Genomic DNA, 24,414 nt, shown 5'->3' with positions numbered 1-24,414 from the left:
TATGCTTGTATTTGTTTAATTCTTGACCTCCAGATATCTGCCTCTTGTGTGTGTGTCCCCCCTCTTGGTTGCTTTATAGGCAAGGAACAAAACCTAAGTAATCTAGAAGATTTAGTCCCCTGTGCTAATTTATAAATTGCTGATATTTTTAATTAATACAGGAGAATGAGGTGAATACTATCCTCATTTTTCTGGTGCAAAATAACTGATTTCTCCAGCTGTGACTGAGCACAGCTGTAACAGGCACACATAATGATGGAATGACTTAAATTCAGTTGGAAACCTGGGCAAAGAAAGTGCTTTTAAGGAATTATTTGGATAGTGGAAATAGGGAATTACTGGATAGGAAGTTAGCAGAACAGAAACACCTGTACAGGATATCTTACTGGTGCTCAGTTTTAGTGCCAGCAAATAACGCTGCCTATTCCAAATCCCACGTCTGATGATGTATGTTGATTATTCCGATTTTCGTAAGTAGGAAGATAAATGTAAAATGGGTAGGGACTGGTTTGGGAGGGTAATCGCCGTTCCCAAATAAATGATTATCAAGCTATGGCTACAGTATAATTTCATTTAAATACTTTTTAAACTTAATTCCGGATAATGGAACTGTTTCCCACTTAATGAAGCAATACATGTGGCTTTCCTAAAAGCAACACTAAATAACACTTTAATCAGAGAAGCGCTTGCACTGTTCTGTTTTAATTTTGGAGAGTATTCTTGACACAAGTTAAATGGGTCTCAAAGATGAAGCAATGGTATTATAAGAAGTCTCATTAATAATAAAAACGACCGTTAGCATTTTTCTAGAACTGATTTTCACTGTATTGGATAAAGTTAAATAACTACAGCTCATAAGTTTAAAGTCAAATACTGCTCATTCATTGCCACGGATCTTGTCAATATCTTGCTGTAAAGGTTTAGTCTCAACGCGAGGTTGATAAAATGGTTTTTAATTACCAGACTATAAATACAGCTCTTCATTGGAGTTGCACCTCCGCTCACTGCAGCTCGTTTGATTTCTGATAATGTGTACTGCTGACTTTGCTTACCTGTTTTTCAATAAATGCAGGCAACACGACTCCTTGTCCATACAGTGATGGGCAAGTCTCCTTGGAGAACAGCTTTGACAAACTACTCTATTGATTACTGCAATTCTGTGCTGCTTGCAGCATTAAATAGAGACTTCATTTCTTGTTCAATGATCTCACTGTGTAACAATTAAGCAAATGTAATATTTTCTTGTATTACATGAAAATCAATAGACCTCTTGCTCTTATGAAGTTGATCATGCTAAAGGATGAACTAGAAGATGTCTGAGAGCAGAGCGCAAATACAGTATCGTTCATTCATTTCATTAGGGCTTGTATGTGACCTGTTACACTACTTCAGAGGGCAAATATGCTATTTATAAGAGATAATGCTTGAGTTATTAAATCACGACAAAAATAATTTCACGTATGAATATAAACCTGCTTGTTTGTCTTCAGCCAAAGGTAAAATACCTTATCTGGCTTTTGTTCTCTTTTTGCTACTTAGTAGCTCTTTTTACTGCTTGACTTATGTTTCGGCCTGGATGCAAGATGGAAATGTTGAGGGCCGAGAAGATTCGTACCATCCTGTCTGAAAAATTTCTGTAGGGCTTGGGGGAATGTGGGAACGGCAAGCGAGGATGAGCACGCAGTGTGTGGCTCCCGGCTGAACCTTTGCTGCTTTGCCTTTCTAATCCCCATCACCATGACCCTTAGCCATGTAGCTGTTGGCTCTTTAAGGGGCGCTCCAGTATGAGGAGAGCAGGGCCTTCTGTTGTGGGGAAGTCCAAGTGCCTGAATTAAAGCTTTTCCCTGATGTGGGCTTTGAAGAGGAGCTTCTCACAGTTTAATTGTTCAAAGATGTGGTTTTTTTGCATGGGTAGCACTTAATGGGTGTCTCCTGCCCGTAAGGTCCTTCCAGGTTATCTTGTAACCCTGTCGCTTCAAAGACAGACTTGCAGGGAGCCAGGCTTTGTTAATTCATCTGGTCCAGAATAATTTATTTGTAATTGTTTTAATTATCGGCTTCCTTTTTGTATGTATTGCACTACGCGCATGTTGCGTATGCAATATATAGGGGTGTTGATGCCCATTTTTTGATGGATGATTGGGCTACAAAGTGACCTTTCTGACTTTCCACAGGTTTGATCCGCACCGTTTCCAATTGAAATAGTGTAGTTTATCTAGTAAGTCTTGCCTTAATTATCTCTTTGCTGTATTCAAGAATGATGTTTAAATGAGATGACATAAAAAGGTAGAGAGCTTTGTTTCACCTCACTTAACAACTACTTCAGATAAATGAAACCATAGTCTAAACCCAGAGGATCAGGTAGCTACTTCTTGTAGCAGTCTTTTTAAACAGTAATGACTATTGGGGGCATCTTAACCTAAACGAGCGCTTAGCATTACATCTTGCCCAGGTCAATGGTCTCAGGTATCTGAGTTAAACTGTGTTACTGTAAATTAATGGAAAATGTAACTGCGCTTTGCTGAAAGATCAATGTCCAATAAAGGCTGCACAATCAAATCTTGTTGCAATGATTGAGGTCCTTAATTGCCTTTCAAAGATAAGGTGGTAATCAACATAGGTTTAACTGATATTTTTTACCAGTTCAATTACGTGCTAATGACTACAGCCAAGTCAGGATCTTTAACTACTTATACTTATTAAATCTTACGTTTGTTGTGAAAAATTACTTAAGCCACACAATTGATAAAACCCAGGTCTTAATTACTATATTTCACTTCTATACCTTTTTGTATGTTTGACAAATGTTTCAGTAGGGACTGTGTAGCGCTAATGATAGCACCCCAAGAAATACTGTTTTCTGTCACTGTCTGCTCCTCCAAATTATGATCACACATGGGTGTTTTTATGCTTGCTTTAATGAAGTTGTGTGACTAGTAACACAAACGTTCTTAAATGCACTTAAATAACATTTTTATATATAATAGCGCTCCTTTTATCACTAGAAGATGTGCTAACCTTCAGGTGGACACAGTTTCAACTTGAAGTTCTTGATTTTCTTTTCCAATGTAAATTAATACTAGATTTAGATACTAGTAAGGATTGTTATTCCCAATTGTTTATGACTAGTATTCTCGCATTTTCCCAAAAATCAGTTGCTGTGCCCCCTTCTTGATCCCCTTGCTTCCCCTGGAGCGATACCCAGTGCTTTTCTCCAGGCTTCAGAGGAACCTGGGGCCAACTGACCTTTCGTTGTCTTAAGCAGAAGTTAGGCCTGCCCTCAACTAACTTTGTGTGGTTGACCTGCTGTCATTCCGAGTGCATTGCAGCATTAGGTAGAATCTTAGAATCTTCTGGGCTTTTCTTTGATCTTTGTTTTTGCATATTATTGCTTACTCTGCATGCAAAAGTTGCCAGGCGTGAACAGATCTCAGTTTCTCAAGACTCCTGTGAAGTAGAGCGGCAGCATCCCAAATTTAACAACAGACCTGTCTGACAAAGTGGTGTGCCTGTGCTTGTCTGCAAGCCTGAGCTCCAGCTGTGTTCGCTTAGCCTCGCCAGGCTCACTTGTGCTCAACAAACACTATGAATACTGACAATCTGTAAAACAGAAACTACATTGATAACCTTCACCTTAATTTGAGTCAGTCATTTGAGAGGGACTTTCAGTCCTTTCTGAGCTCAGCTGATTTGCTTACTCAAAGCAGTTCCAGCTCCTCAGCGGTGGAGCAGGGGAGCAAGTCAAATTACTCATCAACAGAGAGAAAGGCTACTCTTTAGTTTTTTTCTTTTTTCTTTTTCCAGCTGCTGAGGTTAGAGAAGTTGGAGAAGGGAAGGGGAACGGTGATGTGGAACTTCTGGAGCTTCTGCAGGAAAATGGAGTGGAGGAAACGTTCACTCTCTGACAAATGTAGTGAGCAAATGAGAGACTTCAGCAAACAGCCTCAGCGGAATAGAAGGGGTGGGGCGTGTTCAGATGGAGCAGGATGGATTTGGTAGGAAGGGTGTGTAGAACGGGACTGAGAATGAGCAAAAAATGTCAGATTTTAAGAGTCTGCTTGCCTGGTACTTTTCAGCTCTAAATATTCTGAAACCTATTGATACTCCTTCCATTACTGATGCTTTCTGGAAATGGAGAACAGGAATCCGGAGCTCGTTCTTGCAGCACTCGAAAGAAAAGTGCTACTGCATTTTGTCCTGGACAGATCTAAAATTTCTGATGAAATGGAATTTATTGGCATCATTCTATAGGCAACAAAAACTAAGTAGAAAAGTGTGAGTTGACAAAATAGTTCTCTCTGAGAATTTAATAGCAGTAAAAAGATCCTGATGTCTAAATCTCTTTGCAAACCGTAATTATAGATCTCCCTGATGCACATTATTATTGAATGAAACTTAGGTATTTCTTAATAGTTGAATGCCCTGAGGCCTCTGGTTTAGACCAACTTTGCTTGAAACAAAGGAGATTTTGCTTCATGTATAATTTACTTTGGCCATTTAATTTAAATTGGCTTTTGCTGTAACTCCTTAATCATGTTCACTACAGAAAAGTGAGTTAATAATTCTGAGAGTTGTCTTGATTTCATCCCAAAATATACATATTTATGGAAGTAGATGCCATGTTACGCTTTCTTGGGCCGTATTGCTCAGTTTAAATACATCTAACGAAAAGTGGCAGCTTTGGCATTACAGCAAGGGGAACGTAGAATAAAAATTGTCACGAACATATTCCAAGTTTATTTAAGAGGGTTTTTTTTTTTTGATTTCTAGACAAGAATAAGATGTTATTTTAAAGATGTCTTTTAAATAAAGCGTGTGTGCAGCAGAACATCAAAATCTGCATTAATGATCGGGAGACTCAATGTCAATGACTGACCTTTGTGATTTAGTAAGTGAATAAATGCAGCTGAAATAAACAGGGCTAATGTATCACAGAATATGTATTACTCATAGATGAGTGGAGTTTAACCTTAATTATTTATGCTAATACATCATAACATTCTAGTAAAGGCACTGCGATATGTATTTAGAAAGTAATTATGTCATGTAGCATGAGGGCTTTCTGCAGCAGGCTGTAAGAGATCATCGTTTCATCTGAGTTCAAGTTATAAACCATCCAGATTATTAACGTTTTCAGTGATGAGGCTGTCTTATTGAAAATTCAAATATAGATCTGTTCAGCATTTAAAAAAAAAAATCCAGAGGAAGCCACTAAGGTTTGAAATATTGGAATACTCTGTGTTATAACGTATGTACCGCCAGTGTGGATGCATCGTGTTTGCTGTTTGCTTGGTAAGGTAGAATATATATGGCGTAGAGTGATTTTAATAGCAATTGCATCACTTTAAGCACAGTTATGAGCCCTGTTCTAGTTCATTATAAAACCAATTTATTACTTTTGGTGATATCAATAATCCTAATAAAATTAAAACTGTAAAACATGATTAAAAGCAATCTTTCAGACAAAAAGTCTGATCAAGGAAACTTTCAAGTTTAAAATGTAAATTTTTAAATAGACCACTTTTAAAAACCAATTGACATTTTCGAACAAGAGTATAAAATACTGCAAAATCAACCCTATTTTTATTCTTAAAAGAAGAAATACCATTAGATACGATTGTTACATGCTTAGTGATTCATGGGCCTGGTTATGTACATGCTTTGCGATACATGAATTATTCAGTAAGAAAAATCACAATAATTTTGTTGTTACTCAAGAATTTATAGGTTGACAGGAAAACAATTATGCAGCCCCTGAAGCTGGTCTGATGGGGTACAGTAACATCATTAACGATACGCAGCCACTTGTGCTCGATCCAACTGGTATAGTTTCCATTGTAATTTCTCAGTAATTGTGTATCATATCTAGCCTCTGAAATATGCATAAAACATGCTTGTAGTCCGCTTTATTTCAAAACACGTTCATAATTTAAAGCAAGAGCTAAACATGTACTGATTCAGCCTAAATCAAGTTTACTGGTTGGGTTTTTTTTTCAGCTCAAGATGAGTTCACTATGAGAAAGAGTTTTAAAAGATCTATTTGAGGCCAGATTCTGCTCCCACTGAATTGAAAGTAAGATCAATTTATTTCCTGCCACTTGGGTCACAAACAACCCTTTGCCTCTTATTCCAGAGAGCCTGTGCAAAGTGTTCCTGCCTGCTCAAGCCCGTGCAAAGTGGCTGCAAGAGGCGGTGGGAAGGCATGGAAGGGAGGCAGCTAGTTTTCTGTGAGTTTTAATGCAGGTTTTAAGGGATCTTAATCTATACGTGTATTGATCAAACCGGTACACTTGGGTGGTTCTTTCCTGGGAGATGCGTTTTAGAGAAGAATGTGTTTAGAAAGTCTGGACGCTGTTGGCCTACTTTTTTCATAAGCCTAAGGGAATTCGCTTTGCTGCACTCACTGGTAATCTGAAGATGTGGGAAGGAAAAAAAGGTGAATTTTGCCATGATATGTTATTTTATCAGTCTAGAAAGGTATGCATTAATCTCTTCAAAAAAAAAACCAAACCAAACATGTAAATGTATGCTACTAATGTGATGATCAGGTGCCATCTTCTCTAGGAAATTAAGAGCTTACCCTTTTTTATGTGTAATACTTATATAGGTTATTAGGTATATAATCTACATCTAGGAATATATGTATAACACCTATCTAGAAACTGGTAGAGGGAGGAAGCAGGGATGATAAATTGAATTTAGTGAACCAAGGGCTGGTGTTTAGATTCTGCTTCCTCTGAGTCTCTTTTTTATACTATATCTGAATTACATGTAATATAGTGCAGTGCCGGTAATACAGTAGTCCAAAGTATTTTTAATAGTTAAACTTGGAATAACTTTTAGCAGGCGTAGTTAGCTATTTAGTCTGTTATGTGGTAAATGCATGTTATTCCTACATCATAGCTGGGCAAATTCTAGTAGTAGTGAGGTTAAAATTTCCCAGAGGTGCTCAGTAGGAGCTACAACAAAAACGTAGGACTTTCTGACTCTATCCCCAGCTTCCTTCCTGTACCTCATTTTCTTCTATCCCATGCTCTGAGCACAGGACTAGAGGAAATCAGTTTTGGGTCCAAACGCTGGCTGTAATGCACAGTGACCCTTGATACGCCCAGTACAACCGGCGTAATTTCCCTGCTTTCATTTCCACTGGACACTTACAACGGGCATATCATAAGGGTTATTATAAAAATGTCATGTAGCATGCATGTCAAGAAACAGGACTACTGAAGTTCTAAGCAATGCATTTTTTTACCTGCACTGGCCAGATTCACTCTGGAAACTGAGCTCACACATCCCTCCACCACTGGCACGGAAAACCTCCTAGGTACTGGTCTGGAACAGGAATATTCAAGAACAGGGCCAGGGGAGTCAGTGCTTTCTTCCCTCCCTCTTCTTTTTATGGAGTTTTGGTGGAGGGACTCAAAACTTCATTGTATGTTGTCCATGATAGTGAAAAGATAGAAAATGACTTGTGTTAGAGAACTTCCTTTGCCGTGGGAATTAGAGAGGGAAACAAGTAATAACTTATTTCCTTACTTTTTGAGGGCCTTGCAAAATATTATGATAACCATGTTCCAGGCAATCAGTGGGGTACAGCATTTTTTCCCTGCCACTCACCGGTACTCCTGTGAGATGCCCCAGCATGGCAAATCTAATAATTTTAGTATTCTTCTGTGTCAGCATTCTGCTTTGCCTTGAAAACAAACATTTATTTTCTTTATGTGGCCATCTCCAGATCTCCTCTGGCCTCTCTAACCGCCTTGGAAAGCAGCAGAGAGCAGCAGCAGACTGCAGTGAGACGGTTGTTCTTGCGCTTGTAGCATAAAACCAGCCTGGAAGTCTGGGGCGCTGATGGAGGATATTTCCTACACACAAATAAAAATAGAATTTATAGAAGTTATGGGCTTGGTGATCCTCCTGTAATTAAAGAACAGATGTATTCTTCGCAGATTTTGAATGTTATTTCATTGTGGATAGACTGTGGAAAAATTTGGATACATAATTACAGATAGGAAATCCATGCATATTTCTTGCTGACAGCATGTCACCTGGATTTGGTGATCTATGATTTAGTGGAGAAAATAAGACTGCTTTATAATTTTTTTTCTTTGGCTTTCTAGAATTCTTGAATTTCCTGTGCGGGAAACTTTAGAAGAGGAGATTCTTGGGGTGGTGGAATACCGAACTTTAGGAATATTTTATGATACATATTTAAAAATTCTGTGTTGTTGCTACACAAATTTTCCCCCAATGTTGAGGAGACATATAAAAATAGATTTTGCTGAAGTTCTCATAGCACAAATTCTGCAGGATGATGAATATTAACTATTAAATAAATAACGTTAAATATTAACTATTTGCTTCAAATGTTGGTGTAGTTAGAATGAAAATTTCTCATGAAACATGAGTTTTGAAGAAATGTGTGGCAAAACCAAACCTCTATCAAGAAACATGTGCTTGATGTGCTGTACTTCTTAAGATATAAAAACCTTGAAGTTTGATTACAGCTGCATCAACACAAATCCGAATGGGGGATTAAGGTTATGATTAGCCCTGGAAAAGCTACATAATATTTATGCAAATTTGGCAAATTGAGTTGGTTTTCCCCATAGCCTTGTAAATGAAAAAGACATTTCAGAAAAATTGCCGTTCTATAGAAATTCTATGATTTTGTATCCTATTCTTGAAAATGTAATAGAAAATGAATCTGATTGAAATGAACCTGACTGAAAGGTATACAGGGACTGCAGGTAAAAGGTTCATTTGAACAGAAAGACATCTGTGTGGGCAGCGCCAATCCCTTAGATACTTCAGAGCTGGGGCTCTATTAATTTCTAGTGTAGGAACTAAATTATAAAGTTATTGAACAGAGAGAGAATTTATCTCTGCTAATGGCCATTGAAAGATCCTTTTTTTTCTAAAGCTCAAACAAAGTGGAATTCTAATATAAGGAAGCCTGAAGATGTTTCAGGACTTAAATCAAACATACCTTCCATTTTTCCCCCCTGTAAATTGATAATATAACTCAAATAGCCCAGTTTGTCATATATGATAATGTGAGAGATTGTGATAAAATTTATGGATCAATAGCCTACAATTGAGATTAATGCTCTTCTGCCACTAAAAAGAACCGGACAGGTTTGTGCTGCAGAGCCATGCAGAGCGGAGAGCCTTCCCTCCAACTTCTGTCAGGCAAAAAAGCTTTTTTTAAGAAGCCACACACGACATATGATGGCTTGCAATCGCGGCAGGGGGATTACGCAGCTGCCACGCTCAAACACATCACCGTTCTTTGCTTTTCTTCCATCAGAGCTATGCTTTAAAAGGGACTGTGTTTTGAAATGGACTGTTTCCTGCTGCACCACTGAAGAGACATGGAAAAACTCTGATGAATGAATTTTACCCGGGCGTCAGCATAGGAGATACTTAGCTGAGCATTCTGAAATTTGGAGAAAGAGCTAAATACGTGACAGCTCTTGGCAAAACTGCTTAAGGCACGGTAATCCAGACATCAGGATGTTGTGGTAAGGAGCAGAGGACGGTGGTCTTGTTGCCAGTGCCTGTTTCACTCTTGTGTGTGGGGTCTGACCCGAGGGGCCAAGGCAGCGAGCAGCAAGGCACAGGCCGCCCTACTCGGCCGCAGGTTTATGTCTGCATACGTGTTTTTATGTGTTAGCTTGAATAACCCGAAGCGTAAAAAGCCCCATGAGTTCTCAAGGAGAAGTTGTCGCTGGAGGGACCACGATGCATTGCTCTGAACAGGCACCACTGGGGGTTTTCCACACTTTTTAGCTAATGCGGGAGTCCCAGCCGGAGGCTGGTTGATGCTGTCTCAACGGTGCGTTTCCTGTTAAAAGCAGAAAGCATAAATGACGGGGGAAAAAAACATTAAAGTCGGTACTTCTGCACTTCTTCGGAGCGATGGCTGCTCCTTCCCCGGGGCGCGCTGCTACAGCGCCGGTGGCCGCCTCCTCCCACAACATGGCGCCGCCTCCGCCTCCTCCCACAACATGGCGCCGCCTCCGCTCCCTCCTCCCCTTCCTCCTCCTCCTTCTCCCCTTCCTCCTCCTCCTTCTTCCCGTCCTCCCGGCCCCTCCGTTTTGGTTCCGGGGCAGCGGGTCCTTCCTGCGGGCGAGGTGAGGCGAGGCGAGGCGAGGCGAGGCGGGGCGGCGGAGCCCGGGCCCCGCTGGGCAGCCGCGGCCCACAGCAGCATGTGAGCCCGGCGGGGCGGGGATGCTCTGGCTGCTCTGCGGCCCCTCCCGCGCCATGGAGAACCAGGCGCTGGTCATCCGCATCAAGATCCCCGACGGCGGGGCCGTCGACTGGACCGTTCATTCGGCATCTCAGCTGCTCTTCAGGGACGTGCTGGTGAGTGCCGGCATGTCCCTCACCGGGGGACGGGGTCTGCGGCTCCCAGGTTGGGGAGGGAAAGCGGTTAACAACAAAAAAAAACAGCTCTCTGGAAGGCGAAAGGTGTTTTATCAGAGACGGGCTCTTTACTGCCCGGTGTCTGCGCCTGAAAGTTTTAACGGGAAGGTGATTCTGGTGGAGGCTGACAAAAATCACGGGCCTGGGTGAGCGCCTGTCCCGCCCCGTGTTTTAGGGGAGCTGGTGGTGGTGCAGCAGCTCGGGGGGGGGGGGGGGGGGGGTTGCTCTCCTGCGCAGAGAAGCGCTGAGCTGCCGTCAGGAGGACGCAAATGGCAGAGCGATGGTCCCAGGTGGTCTGAAGGGTTGGTTCCTCCAAGGGGTTGAACCCGCAGTAAGGCCGGGCGGGGGGCCCGTGCCCTTGGGGTGATGGGGTGATGGCAGGGCAGCCCTTCGGGGCGATTCCGAAAGCTGTCCTCCCCGGCTCGGGCGCCGTAACCGTGCGCCCTGCACGTGGGCTGCGCTCACTGTCGATGACATGGCCCGTGCTATGCCATGGGTTTGCTGCATCTCCTTTGCCCAGAACTGCCGTCAGCCCCTGCCTGCCTTATTCCCATCTGCACGTCAAGTATACAAGGATCCTCTCTTTACTCAGAAATGGCAGTGGATATTTACTCCACTTACTCTTTCTCCTTAATTGCACCTTTGCCCAAACAAAAGTCTAATCCTTGTGTGCAGGTCATACTTATTTTCTTCAGGATGCTGTCATTGTTCCTGCATAACACACCTCGGCTAGAGACTCCCTGTGCCCGTTTCCCTAAAGAAAAATCTACCCATACCACAGCTCACATGCATATTTAATTTCTTCTGGTGTTATTAATATTGGAGAGAGGTTCTGCAGATCTCTTTCAATGTGTTGCATTTTACTGAGAAGACATGTGGGAATTAAAGGGTTGATTTGCTGGAAAATGTTGATGTTTGGCCTGTGGAAGATTGCAGAGGTAATTGGAGCGAATGGCAGATTCTTCCTAAAATCAGGCATTATCCAAGACTTCCTATAGATGGAGGAGATTGAGCAGAACTGTTGACAGATCAGTGAGGTTTTTGGCAGTCTTCCGCTTGGAGATTGCTGGGAGTTTCCAGTGGTTACACAGCAAGCGTGGGACAACCCACTCAACCCTTCAAAGGCAAGTGATGCAAATCTGAGCCAGCTTTACTCTGCATTCTGCTTCATGTTTTCCAGTTTTTCCCAAATAAAGTGAGATAATAGCTGATGCTTGGACTATCCTTTGGCTTTTTAGAATTGTTGGGAAATTAAGTTTAGTTGTATTATTTAAAAGTAAATAGAGAAATGTTGTCAGGTTGAGGCATGGCTTTGCAAAACCATTTTGCTTTTTAGCTTTCGTCCTTGTTGCTTCAGCATAAAAGCAGCTGGGGATACCTGGGCCTTAATCTTGACCTGTGTAGTCTCTTCAATGAGTAGGTTGATTAAAAAAAAAAGAAGAGCTATTTAAGCTTAAGCTGTGTATGCAGTAGGAACTGGAGTCTGTGATCTACTCTGAGCCTGTGGCCCTGGAGGGGTGCTGTCCCTGTGGGTGCTCCAGGAGTTTTTATCTGGGGTAGCAGTGAGGTATGGGGACCTGTGTCTAAAGCTGGAGAGGGCTTTAGGCGGCACAGCTGTGACTCGGTGGTGGGACCGCATCTTACATGTGAGGCCCTGCACCTGCAGTCTCTGTTGCAGCTCCTACAGCTGCTCCATCAGGTTGCAGCTGGGGCCAGCATATGACTTTTTGACCTGAAGTTAAAAATGAGCCTGCGTGTTCAGTTGTGACACAGTACTAAGAGGCAGTATGCCTTTTTGGAGCCAGACCTCAAATAAGCAGAAGTACAATAGTACAGCTGTTGGAGTAGCTCCGAGGCAATGCTCGTGGTGTTCTGTGTCGCTGCTGAAGTCACTGGGAAAAGAGGAGGCTTCAGATTCTTCCCCTTCTGCACATGATTTTGATGCTCATCTTAGTTGTTTGTTTGCAGCCATCTACCAGATCTACTGGACTTTTTAAAATTAATTTTCCCAGTTACAAGCAGGTTGAGCTTCCTGTTTCATGGCATAGGTGGTAGTTTCTCCAGTCAGTGGATGACGGTAGAACACGACAGGAGCGTACATCGTGGTTTTCCTACAAAATCCCAGTGTCTGACAGTATACTCGCGTTCAGTGATCATCAATGTTCTTCCCAACTTCTGTGATGTGTGTGTAGGAAGCTCTGCACACTGAGGCAGCCACAAAAATGTGATGTCCATTGCCTGTGCTGTAGGCACTTCTACCCCAGCCAGGCACAGCTGATGAAGTGGGGAGTGGTACGCTTACACACCGCAGAGCCCTATGGAGAACCGCACCAGGTGGGTGGCCACGCATGCCGTTCGCTGTTCTACATGGTGCAGGTTGAGATGACTGCGGTAATGGTACGTGCAGGTTGAGATCACCGCGTTAATGGTATTCTGAGAAGATGCAGCTGCCGCAGGTTGCCTGTGGTTCTCCTCACCCAGGTCCTCTGCGGACACGGGTCTGTCTCCAGCCATCTGTGCACCAAATTATTTCCACCTACTGTATGAATAGTATTATGAATATGAATAGTTCCTGGGTTGAAAAGTCCCAGCTCCTTGTCGAGTGGAAGTGGATAGATATCTGTGGTGGTGATGATAATTTTCAGTTATTTGCTGTTAGGCTATTGCACTGAGGGCAGCGCAGATAGCAGCACCTCCGCCCTGACAAAGTGGTGGATTACATATGGTGAGTCGGTAGGTGACGGCACATTTGTCACCGTCAGTGGAAATCTCACATGCGGGGATGATGGGTGTTATGTCCGCGTTGAGCTGGGAGCGCAGCCATGTGGGAGTGCTGTTTGGTGATTGTCATTTTCATGTCAAAACCCCTCTCTTGTGGACTGTGAAATCTTAAGAGAAGAGGGAAGAAGTTTAATAAGGTCTGAACTGTCTCAAGGCACTCACTTGTCTGTTTCAGGAGGTGCCATCACCGTATGCACATGCTCTTAATTTATCTGGTAACTATGGAAATTAAATGAAGTAAGGCTCTGTACACTAAAGCGTGGTAGATCTGGCGGCACGCACGGCTGGGGGGAGCTCCGAGCATGGTGGGGAGGGCAGGAGTGGGGCCGACCCAGTCTTCTGTTGTCCTTCTGCCTTCACTGTAATTTCCACTCGTGTGGTAGGCAGTTGCAGAGGGCTTATGTGTTAAGAGTATCAATTAAAGATAGTGTGGAGAATTGAGCATTCCCTGCAAAGGTAAATGACTGGTAATAATCCAGTCAGACCCCACTGTTTCTCTTATTGTCCGTGTCTCTCTAAATTGAGGACACAGGAACGCAAGGTACCCCTTTTTTCTCAGCTCCTGCTGTTTGGGGTACAGTCAAGCGCTGAACAATCCCCCTAGTTTGCCCTGGTTAGCACTCCTCTAGCTGCCTCTGTGGTGTTGTCCGGAGCACAGCAGGCTCAAGCCTGCTCAGAGTACCCGCAGTCCAAGTGGTTTGATGGGAGGTACCACCTTGCCTTGAACTGCAGAGGCACGTTTGCTAGCCCGTTCTGAAAACCGGGTGCGTACCCCCAGATCCCTAGCACTGGTGGGAACTGGCGGCTTGGGGGAGCCGTGGGTTAGCTGTGTAGGAGGGCTGTTCTTCCTTCTGAGGTAGGTCCCATGGTCTGCTTTGTATTAAGAAAGCCTGATAAAACAATCTTTGAGAACAGCAAGATTTTATTTTTTTTAAACATGATTTTTGTTGAGTCTGAATGGCCTTGTGAATACAAGTGCGTGTAGCCTTGCCGGCACGTAAGATTATTTCCCTCTTCCTTTTCCAGAGAAGCAGCTGTGGTATAGTCACCAAATATCCTTTCGGTAGCCATAGAATAACCTGTTGCCATATCTGAGCCATAGAATAACCTGTTGGAGTCAGGAATCTGATGCTCAGCCCAGCTGATGCAACACACTAAATGACGCATTCTTAATTTCTTAATTTTCAACTGCTCCAATTCTGTTTCTTGGAGGAGCCTTTACAGGCACTAAATGGTGTAGCAGGTATGCAAACTGGAAAACCTGATACCCCCAGGTTGGAGCTGGTGGTTGGCCTTGGCTCTCTAGGACAGCGCTTGGCCCATGAAAGTGGCACTGCCTATATACTTTAGGGTAGGCATTTTCTTGATTGCTTTCCTAAACTGGGTGCTGAGAGCCATTCTTCATAATGTCACTTTAAATACATTCCGTGTATAGCAGCTTTGCGGACCTGTAAGTTACCAGTAAACAGATTTATTTTAAAGGCACCACTAAAGGAATTACAATGGGCTTATTTTTTTATCAGGCTGTCTAGATTAGTTTGCCTTGGCTGTCGCTGGCGTATTTAAGCACCTGGTGTTAATTCAGGATAACTTCATGGTGTCACACTGAGATAAAACAAGTTTTAACTGAAACGAGAGTGAGGGCCATGGTTTCAATATTTACACTGTTGTTAGAGCAGTGCTTTCCCATTTGCTGCTTTCTTGCTGAGATGAGAAGCGCTCCACAGCGCTTCTAGAGAGCAGATTTGATGGAGTTCTTGTTTCAGCTGCCGTTCCCTGATTTTTCTCTTCATTGTTAGAGGCTTTCCAGTTTTGTAAGATAAAATAGAAGCTACCACATATGGGAGCCCACCTTGAACAATGTCTGCAAGTTGTAGTATTTTATTGTTTGTAACCTCTGTTATGATAGTAGAAAGCGCACAATCTGTTGAAATTTAGAGTAATCCTTTAAGCTTGGGTCACCGTGAGGTCTGCTGAACGGTTGAGCATGGACGTCTTACGTAGCCGATGAAAATACTGCAGTAACAACAATTAATGGTATGATTTCTTTCCCTCCCACTCCCTGCAAGGCTAGTTTTCCGCAGATGCATTAATTTAACTGAAATATTGAAAGTTGACCAGAGTGAAGTTTTTGTGGTTTTTAGTAAGGTTTTCTTTCAAACTCTTTACTTAGTGCAAAGCAGAGCTATGGTGTATAGTGCTTAAATTCATGTGCTTGGCTATTATTAATTTTGAAGAGGTCCCAGTATATAGAAAAAGTTATTCTGAATAGGAAAAAATATGTAAAAGAATTTACCATCACCGTTGCAGTGCTATCGCAGCTTTGGGAGTCTTGAGGCTTGCCTAGCAGACGTTTGGGGCCGTCAGAACTGCCTCTGTCTCAGTGCCATGCTCGTGTACCTCTTAAACACAGTTTGTAAATACCCCAGAATTGGGGTCCTTTTCTGATAACAATTTTTAAATCCGTTTAATGGAAGCATCTGTGTGCCCACATGAGAACATTTTACAAGTGGCTTAAATCTAACACAATTAAAGTGTGTTTGCTGAGGAATTTTCAGTGTTTAACTAATTTACAAGTAATTAGTTAACAGCACAGCCTTCTCTTTAGGCAAGACGTTAATTTCTTGTTAGGGACAGAGGGTGCAGCTTGGCTGGGTTTTGATGGAGGACTGACAGAGCTGTCAAACCCTGTAGAAGTATTTAAATGGAAGAATTTTTGTTAACATGGCAATGTTTTGGTTTTTTTTTTTTCCTTTTTTGACCCCACAAATTTACAATCTGTATCATTAAAATCATTAGGTAAGCTGCATTGCACACCTTTTGTCTTTTTGTATGCAAGTAATAGTTTAAATAGCATACTATTGATTTATTTTAGCATCTAAAATGAAGAGACAACATGAGAAAGTTTTAGAAATCTCATTTGCTTCAGTTAGCTCTGTGGAAATCTTTAGGCTGCTTTTGCTGCTTTCTCATTGTATTAATTGTGTCTCTAACATTGCACAGAATGTTTAATTTCCTGTTTTCAGATTAAATGAAAAAATAGAGAAAACAGAAGTGACAGGACAGCGATCACTAAAGCTTTGTTACGGGGGGGTGCTTAGCACCCCAAGGTGCTCCCAGTGTATGTACTACAATAAATATTGTTGTTCATTAATTTCTAATCACTTTGTGACACTGTCAGCGGAGAGATTGTCTGACATGAGAAATCAGGCAGCAGGAAGGAGAAAACCATGCTGTGTGCATTTATGCCATGCCCTGACATGACATATTGCAGCCTCGCAAAGGCTGACAGCAGCACATACACTGGGAGGCTGGGATGACTTCAGCCTGCGCAGATAATTTTAACTGAATTTTAAGTAAATGCTGTATGTAAAGGCTTAAAAGGGGGGTGGGGGGGAAGTGCTGGTTTGGATTAGAGATGTGCAACGCTTGGAAACGTTCAGTGTGGTTTGTGATGGGCTCATGTACGTGCAGCTCGCATTTCCTGTAGGAAAGGGATCGCATGGCATCGTTGCAACGCCAAGGCCGCAGGTTGCCTTCCAGGTTAGTACTTCCACTTCTACAGGTATTTCAACCTTATTTCCTCCACGGCAGCCAACGGATTTGAATCCGTCTGCCAAGTTTGTTAGAAGTTTAAATTCCAATTAAGAGTGATGAAGAGCCCTCCAAACTTTCCAGCTTGCGTGACGTGGAGAGCATCTTGAGACGCGGCGCTCTTTGCGAGGCAGCAGCAGGCAGCCCGGCGCAGCTGCGGGGTCCCGCCGCTTTCCTGGGCGGTTGTGCAGTGAAAGCAACAAAAATCCCATCAGTCTCACGGCTGCTGTTTTAATTTGCGATGGCAGCCCTGAACCCATCCAGAGCTGTTTGTTACCCTGTTGTTCCTGAGCCGTGGGCAGGGCGGGAGATGGAGCTGTGTGATGAGGTTACCTTGCGGCGGGAGGGAGGGCCAGTTGTTTGGAGGTGGAGAAGGAGGAATCAGGGTGATTCTGGAGGGCTGAGAGAGAAAAATGTGCTTTCTTATGTAAAAAGCCATTCATAAACCTCTGTTTTTATGACTTACCTCGATGAGTTAGATGTAAATTTTTTTTTTATAACCTACAGACAAAATAAATTCTTTAAATTGCAAGACCAGGCAACACTGACTCGTTTGCAATTATGATTGAGTTATTTAAAAAGAAAGCAGTTTTCCTCAAGGTAACTTGGAGAGGAAGGAGAAGAGCACCGTGATTTTTACTGATTTGTCCACTAAAAAGTTTGTAGTTTTGGGGCAGTGGTAACAGGACTTCAAGTATTCAGCCTGCAGCTGGGGAGCGATTAAGACAATTTACTCTAAATCATCTCAGGCATTTCCCATTTGATATACAGCTAATTCTTCTTTACGTTTTAGGATGTCATCGGTCAAGTTTTGCCAGATGCAACGACAACAGCATTTGAATGTAAGTATGACTTGTATAAACTGTCTCCTTTTTCACATTATCGGGCTGTCATTTTTTAAACAAATAATGTTTATGTTTATTATATGTTAGAGTTAAATATTTATGCATTAATGCAAGTTTAATGATGATACTGAACTAAGCAATATTTTATTATTTAATCACATCTTGAATGAGCATATTTCTATAATATAGCTTTAATTACCAGCATGACCTTACCATGCTCTTACTCCTCACTGCAATTATATTGCTTGAATTAAATGAAAAGTATAAAGTACCTGTAGGTCTAAGTTTAAAATTTTAATTCTCCATTGGAAGAAACCAAAAGAGCAGCAGCTTTTACAGAAATATGGTACAATGTACAGATTTTGTACCAAATACAGCTGAATTGCAAGTTAATAGTTCCTTTCACTGAAACAAACATGCCATTTTTGCTAGAAGGGCTTTTGTGGGTTTAATGTTCCTTTTGTCCTGCTGGGCTCAAGCTAAACACACCATCTTCTCTGGCTCCTGTGCGAGACAGGGAGGTGTCGGTAGTTATTCAGCTTCGGCTCCTGGAGGAGGTTTGAGAGCTGCAGGAAAATGGCACCAGGTTAGACTTGGCCAGTAGTAATAGCTTCTAAAAGGCCACGTGGGTCTGGTTGAGAAGCTGGGAAAAATAGCTCCTGTGTAGGAGAGCCGAGAACACTGTGGGTTGGGGTTGTCCGTAATGGCGCTTGCACCTTGTGAAGACAGTTGTATTATGCTTTTGCTGGGTTAGGAGAGCTCTCGGTGATTGTTAGTGCAGATTTAGGCCTATATCTGCTAATATCCATTTCAGGTCTGTTCTTTGAACCCTGTCCGTTTTTATTGTTGGAGGGATTCATGGGGGTTTATCCTATCTGGCGAGCAATAAGCTGCAAAGGGGAGTCAGACATCGGTGTCTTAGGGGATAAGAAACCGAGCTACAGTTTTCTTCCATGTGGAGAGGGCTCCTGCTATTCCCTTTTAATGTTTACTATATTTTTTTTTTCTGTGTAACTCTGTTTTCCACTGATAGAGATGAAATAGCAAAAAGGAGCTGGAGGGGATTAGAAGTGTTACAGGAGTAAGGTAGTGGTGCTGAAGGTATGACAAGATAGGGCCTTGCATTCCTATTGGCATTTCTCGCCTTTTTAGAGCTTTATGGATAATTTTGCACGTAGATAATGAAAGGAGACATTGTTTTCTGGTCCTTCAAGTACTGTTTAGTGCTTTCCATTTTTCTACTCATATGTTTGTATTTTCCTCTCCTAAAATACCAGAAATCCAAGAGTGGAGATTGTAAGTCTTATTTCTCTGTGGCCTTGACGCTTCTCCTGCCCTGTTTTTTTAAAACAAGACTTTCTAAAGAGGCTTGAGCAACACCAGGCTCCAGACCTTGCCTTTTTTTCTTTTTTATGATTTGTTAATATTTTTGTACATACCTCCCACATCACACATTAGCTTTGTTTGAACTTCATGCACCAGTAGCAGTTTCTGCAATCAGGGCAGTAGCCCATATTAATGGTACCATGTGTAGAACTTTCCTGGAAATACTTATTTCGTTGCATCTTCTAACATCTGCTTCTGTGCTTTCAGTTCATGTCTCTAGTCTGTCATTTACATCTGCACAAAACCATTTTCCCTGCCATTTAACTGGCATCTAAAATATGTTATGTATATTGATGCTTGATTTTTCTGGTTACTTTTTCCGTATCAAACAGAATAAAATTTTACCGGCTTAAGCTTCGTTCTCACCTGCTTCATTGCTTCTTCAGATGTGGATAATTACCATCCAGTGCAGGCTCCTCTACTCTTTGTTTAGTTATTGTTATCTGCAGCGTACCATCCATGGCAGCTCCTACCTGGGGCTGCACTTCTCCTCCTGTTGGACCTTTATGTGGATTTCACCATTGTTCTACACATCGCTACAAATAAAATCACTAACAGCATATGGCCTGTTATGATCCTTTTATCCAAACTCTGCCATTTTGTATATTTGTGACACGCTGCAGATTTTGCGAAGATTGCTTCATAATATTTGTTTACCATCTGCTGCACTCTATTTGGTATCTTGCAAGGATTTCTTCCTCCATTTTAAGTGACATTAGCAAAATCCAGCCACTACGTAGGATTTTTTTGGTTCTACTTTTGCTTTCCTAATGTGCTGGAAAATCATATTGCTGTGCTCTAGGCAAGTAGAGAAGCCTGGAAATCTTTCTGAACCCATGTGTCATATCTAGCTAGTTTTTGGGCTGCGCCCACTTAAATGTCATGGTAGGATGGCAAAGGATCTCTGCACAGGTACGAGAAATATGTTTTTGTCTGGTTTTGCTCTCTACAAGCATTGCCTGCCTATCTTAGATTTGGCTTTTTTAATGCCAGGTAACATTTTCTGCTTTTTCATCAACGCATTTTTAATTTATTCTCTTTGTACCATGATCAGGAATTTTGCAGCTCTGAGAACTTCAGAGTTAAATTCTTAACCATTTGAAATGAATAATGTGTGATTAATTTTTTTCTTTTTTAATATTTTGCAAGTGGGCTCTAAGAGTTTTCCAGGTTGTGTTTTTTTTTGTTTTTGTTTTTAATTTTTGGTGGTCCCAGCTTAGCTTGTTTCCTCAAGTGAGGCTTGTTTAACAACTTTTGTCTCCATATATTTGTGTGTCTCTCTCATATGTTTCCCCTCTCCTGCATTGTACTCTGATCCCTTCCTGTTGAAGCAAGGTGTTTGCTGTGTGCACTATTCCAACAGCTGCTTCTTCAGCCTTTCTTACTCTGTTACACACTGCGACTGGGGCTTGGGTTTCGTCCAGGTAGCAGTTTTCCAGCTCCTCCTCCTCCTTTCTGCCTAAAATGTTTCCAGGCAAGGAAGCGTTCAGTTTCAACTCACTAACTCTTCTTAATCTTTTCATCATTCATGACTCGCTGCAGGCTGGTAACCCTAGCGTAGTTATAGCAATCTGGCAGTTCACCAGTTAAATTTCCATGAGACAAGGCTCTGGTAGGACGTTGCTGCGCTGTCTGGTTCCTCTTCCAGCTTCCAGGTTTCCAGCATCCCATAGCTATCTTCTGGTACATTTTAAGAAGTGTAATTTTAAGGTTTTTGTTACTTTTTCCCCTTATTTCTCTCCTGTTGTTTTGCGCTCTCTTCTGCGTTGTTTTGCTTTTTTTTCCATTATAGTCTCAGTTAGCTGCAAGGTTTTCAGAGGCAAAATGAACAAACACCTTTTCTCGGGTAATTTTAATTTGTCGACTCGGATCTCTTCCCAGATTCATGTGTGTAACTAGGAGCAAGAGTGAGTTTTCACCCAGGGACATAATGGCACTTTTTAGTGCTGATGGATTATGCAGGGGCTGAGACTGCAGAGAGCACTTGTATCGGTTAGAGCATGTCTATAGAGATGGGGACAGACGGACAGACTGCCCCAGCCTCTGCTCACATCCTGAGCTGGTCAGGAGCAAACGTGCTCCAGTCCTGAAGCCGTATAAATGCACTCATTCATCTCTGCGTCCTCATCCTTTGCTATTTAACAGGTGTTTGAAATATGGTGTGTAAGTTGCTCCTCGGTTTCCCGGTGCACGTTAGCTTGCGCAGAACGCTTTGCTTTTGTCACTCTCCGGCTGTCTGACCAGCTTCCTTGCAGCCTGGAGCACGGGCAGGATTGTTCTGGTCTGTCTGTCCTCGTGTGCGTGGGCGTGTGCTGACACACCGAGCCCCACCAGCCTTCAGGACCAGGTGGGTGTCTCAGGCCTTTGAAATATCCCAACTCAAATGGGCCTGTGTGCCTGAGATTCCCCTCAACAGATGTTTTCTGGCCAAAAAGGCGTGTGAATTTGTCAGCCATTCTTTGGTATCAGTTGGATGTTCTGTTACTGTTTTGTTTTCAACGAGCTCCCTCTCCAAAGGGGAAAAACAAATGCAGAAGTGGGGCATACACCAGTGGGCTTTGTGGGGTTTTTTGTTTTTTTTTAAATAAGTATCTAAGGAAGATATTTAAATTGCAGCAGGCAAAAATTGGAGACAGATCATTAACCCCTGCCTTCTCCCCCAAAGCTAGAGCAATAAAAAGAAATGAACATTTTGTAACTGATTTGGAGGGGAGGGCTCTGTTGTGTTCATCTGGTGACTGGCGCAGCTCTCCCGTCAGTGAAGGGGTACGAGGTTTTCACGAGGACCGGGGCAGGAGCAGAGGACGGGGTGGACACTGCTCCCCTCGGAGTGAGGGAGCCGCACGGGGTGTCTCAGCAACTGCGGCTCGTGACACTGGAGCGTGTTGTTGCACCAGCTGGTGCTAATGGGGGGGGATTGAGCCCCCTGGTAAATCTGCACCTGCTGAATCCTGCCATATGTCTTTGGAAAGTCTATTCCTCCTTCAGATCTTCATATTAATAATTCTTCCTGAATGCCTTGCTCTGCTGGAGCCTCTCGGAATCTTGCTCCCTTTCCTCTGGTTCTGTTTCTGCAGCAGCCTCTTTCCTTATGCCAGAAGTGCCTTGTCTGCGCGTTTGTGGCTGTGCCTGAGCTGTCACCACGAAGCCGTGATTGCCTGGTGTGCTGCTCGTGCCTCCTGCCTCCTCCACACCCACAGCTGCACGCTGAGCAAAGGCACAGGCTGGCTTAGCTTGTTCGCAGACTTCTGTCTTCATCTAAATCTCTCTATATAAAGGTTGCAGATTTATGTCCACTTGTAAGTTAGAGTTCTTAAGTCAGCGTTGCTGTGCCACGAAGAAGCAGAGATGCCCGGGCGTCTGTAACGGGGATGGGGGTGGAGGGGTGGGAGGAACTTGAGTCTAGGTAGGGTTGAGAGTAAGATCAGAAAGTTTTAGTGGGAGGGAACCATGTTTTTCTTTTTTTCTTTTTTTTTTAATTGTAGTAATTAACTTCTGATGAAAGAAACTGCCAAAACTTAACTCCATCTGGGAGGATCGAAGCGTGCTCAGAAACTTTACTTTCTCTTTGCTGTGCCAGAAGAATACCTTGACGGGTTTCAGCGAGGGGCATTACAGCACGTGTATGGCACTCAGCTTCTGGCAGTAAAAGTGCTGTTGAGAGCAAAGTTTTGAGCACTTTGTTGATGCTCCCCCGTTAGATGTAATTGTAGTCTTTGTTAATTAACATTTGGAGTCATTATACATTATTATTTCAGAGTACCTCGTTACCTGTGTGGTCGGCTTATATGTTCTTTGCATTTTTATTGGCTTCTGAAAGTCCCGGTAAAAACCTTGCGTATTAAAATTGTGAATATCCTTCTTCCATTGTTCATTTCTTTGATAGATGAAGATGAGGATGGTGATCGGATTACTGTGAGAAGCGATGAAGAAATGAAAGCCATGCTATCCTATGTAGGTAAAGCATAACAAATGCGGGTATTTACCATGTTTTTCAGTTTCTGTTTGTGTATTTTTGCTCGTATCAAAGTGTTAACGTAGCTGCAGTGTTCGTGGTACAATATTCCTGTGTTAAGTTCACAGTAAATATTCCTGTGTTAAGTGTAGATGTTTAAAAACTATCACATGAGATATATGGACATGCTTGACTTTTGAAAAAAAAGACTTGTACACTTACTGATCATATCATAAACATTAAGAATAATGCATCTTAATGACTTTTGCATTAGGTATAGTGCAGGCTAAATGGACTATCAATTTCTTGTATTTTTTATGCAGTACTTAAAGTAACGGCTCATTAAAAATGAACCCCTGGGCTCTAAAAATTTTTCAAAATCTACTTTCATCTGGAGACTGTTTCACCCCTCCTAACAGAAGAGTTTCATTGTAGCTGCAGGCTCAATATTCATAGAGGATTTAAAGATGTATTTTTGGTTTTTTGAGATGAGATGTATGTGTGTCAGTGTGTGCCTTTATATACGTAGATGTGTGTAAAATCTCTATCTAGATACCTATAAATATAAAACCCGTCTACAGAAATAAAATACGCAGTTACTTATTGAAACAAAATAACTTTAATATACCTTCAGTGTATCTTTCATGTTGCAGATGTAAGTGGAAAAAATCATTTAATAGTTCCTTTCAAATGAAATTGATAAGCAAGAAAATAACAAATGGGTACTTTTCTCTGAGCCAGATGGAACGCTGGTTCCTGAGAAAGTGCACTTCTCCCTATATTGATGGCCTTAACTTGGAACATATCAGAAACAAGCCCCGTTTAGTACCATTTGTAGGTGGTTTTGGTGGGACTTAATGACTTGGTTCAGTTTAGGCCTCCTCATCGGTTCCCTGCTGCAGAGGAAGCAGGGACACGCCTGGGTCGCTCTGTCTTGCCTGAGTCTCTGCGTAACGGGTGTCTCTTGGGCACATATTCCTTAGCGTTTGGCTGAACAACGGAGTTCCGTCGCTGTGAACTTGGCACATAAACGCATCAAACGATCGATGTTTCCCATGAAGGGGGCTCATGTTTCCTAGGCTCCAGGAAGGCTTCCTCGGTGAAATCCTGATCCTTTCGGTATCTGCAGGGCTTGTGCTGTTTCTTCCCTTGTGAAGGCTGCGGCGGACGTTCGTTGACTGGAAACCTGTTAGCAGACCCTGGTTCAAAGAGGCTTTAGTCATTGCCTGTGACTTAATCCTGGGGTGAAAGAAGTGCAGGTTCCAGATGCTGGTGATTGATCTCTGTGAAACTCAAGGGATTTATTAAATAAGCCCCCCTCGTGCAGTTTTTTTTTTCCAGAGGAGGTGAAACCATTGTGTTACAAGTTTGATATCAAAGAGCCTAAGACAGCTTTGTGAAAGAAAGGAAGAAAAATCTTGCTGC

The 24,414-nt window shown here is 42.5% G+C and overlaps 1 protein-coding gene across 7 annotated transcripts in view; it reads left to right on the top strand.

Moving 5' to 3' along the window:
• The first annotated feature begins 10,087 nt into the window (after window positions 1-10,087).
• MAP2K5 (mitogen-activated protein kinase kinase 5) overlaps window positions 10,088-24,414 on the top strand; it is a 142,995-nt gene continuing 128,668 nt past the window's right edge. For 2 of the 7 annotated variants that reach the window (XM_064456032.1, XM_064456035.1), the window contains exons 1-3: window positions 10,092-10,368; window positions 17,597-17,645; window positions 22,921-22,988. In XM_064456032.1, coding sequence (XP_064312102.1) covers window positions 10,234-10,368; window positions 17,597-17,645; window positions 22,921-22,988 — 252 coding nt within the window. In that variant the 5' untranslated portion in view covers window positions 10,092-10,233. Of the gene's footprint in view, window positions 10,369-12,690; window positions 12,763-17,596; window positions 17,646-22,920; window positions 22,989-24,414 lie in introns of those variants that run through there. The other 5 variants (XM_064456038.1, XM_064456037.1, XM_064456034.1 and 2 more) reach the window with 5 other exon arrangements.

This window comes from Phalacrocorax carbo, chromosome 7 (genome assembly GCF_963921805.1).
Source record: "Phalacrocorax carbo chromosome 7, bPhaCar2.1, whole genome shotgun sequence".
Taxonomy (NCBI): Eukaryota; Metazoa; Chordata; class Aves; order Suliformes; family Phalacrocoracidae; genus Phalacrocorax; species Phalacrocorax carbo.
The sequence above is the reverse complement of the archived record's forward strand: the minus strand, read 5'-3'. Positions and strand labels throughout refer to the sequence as shown.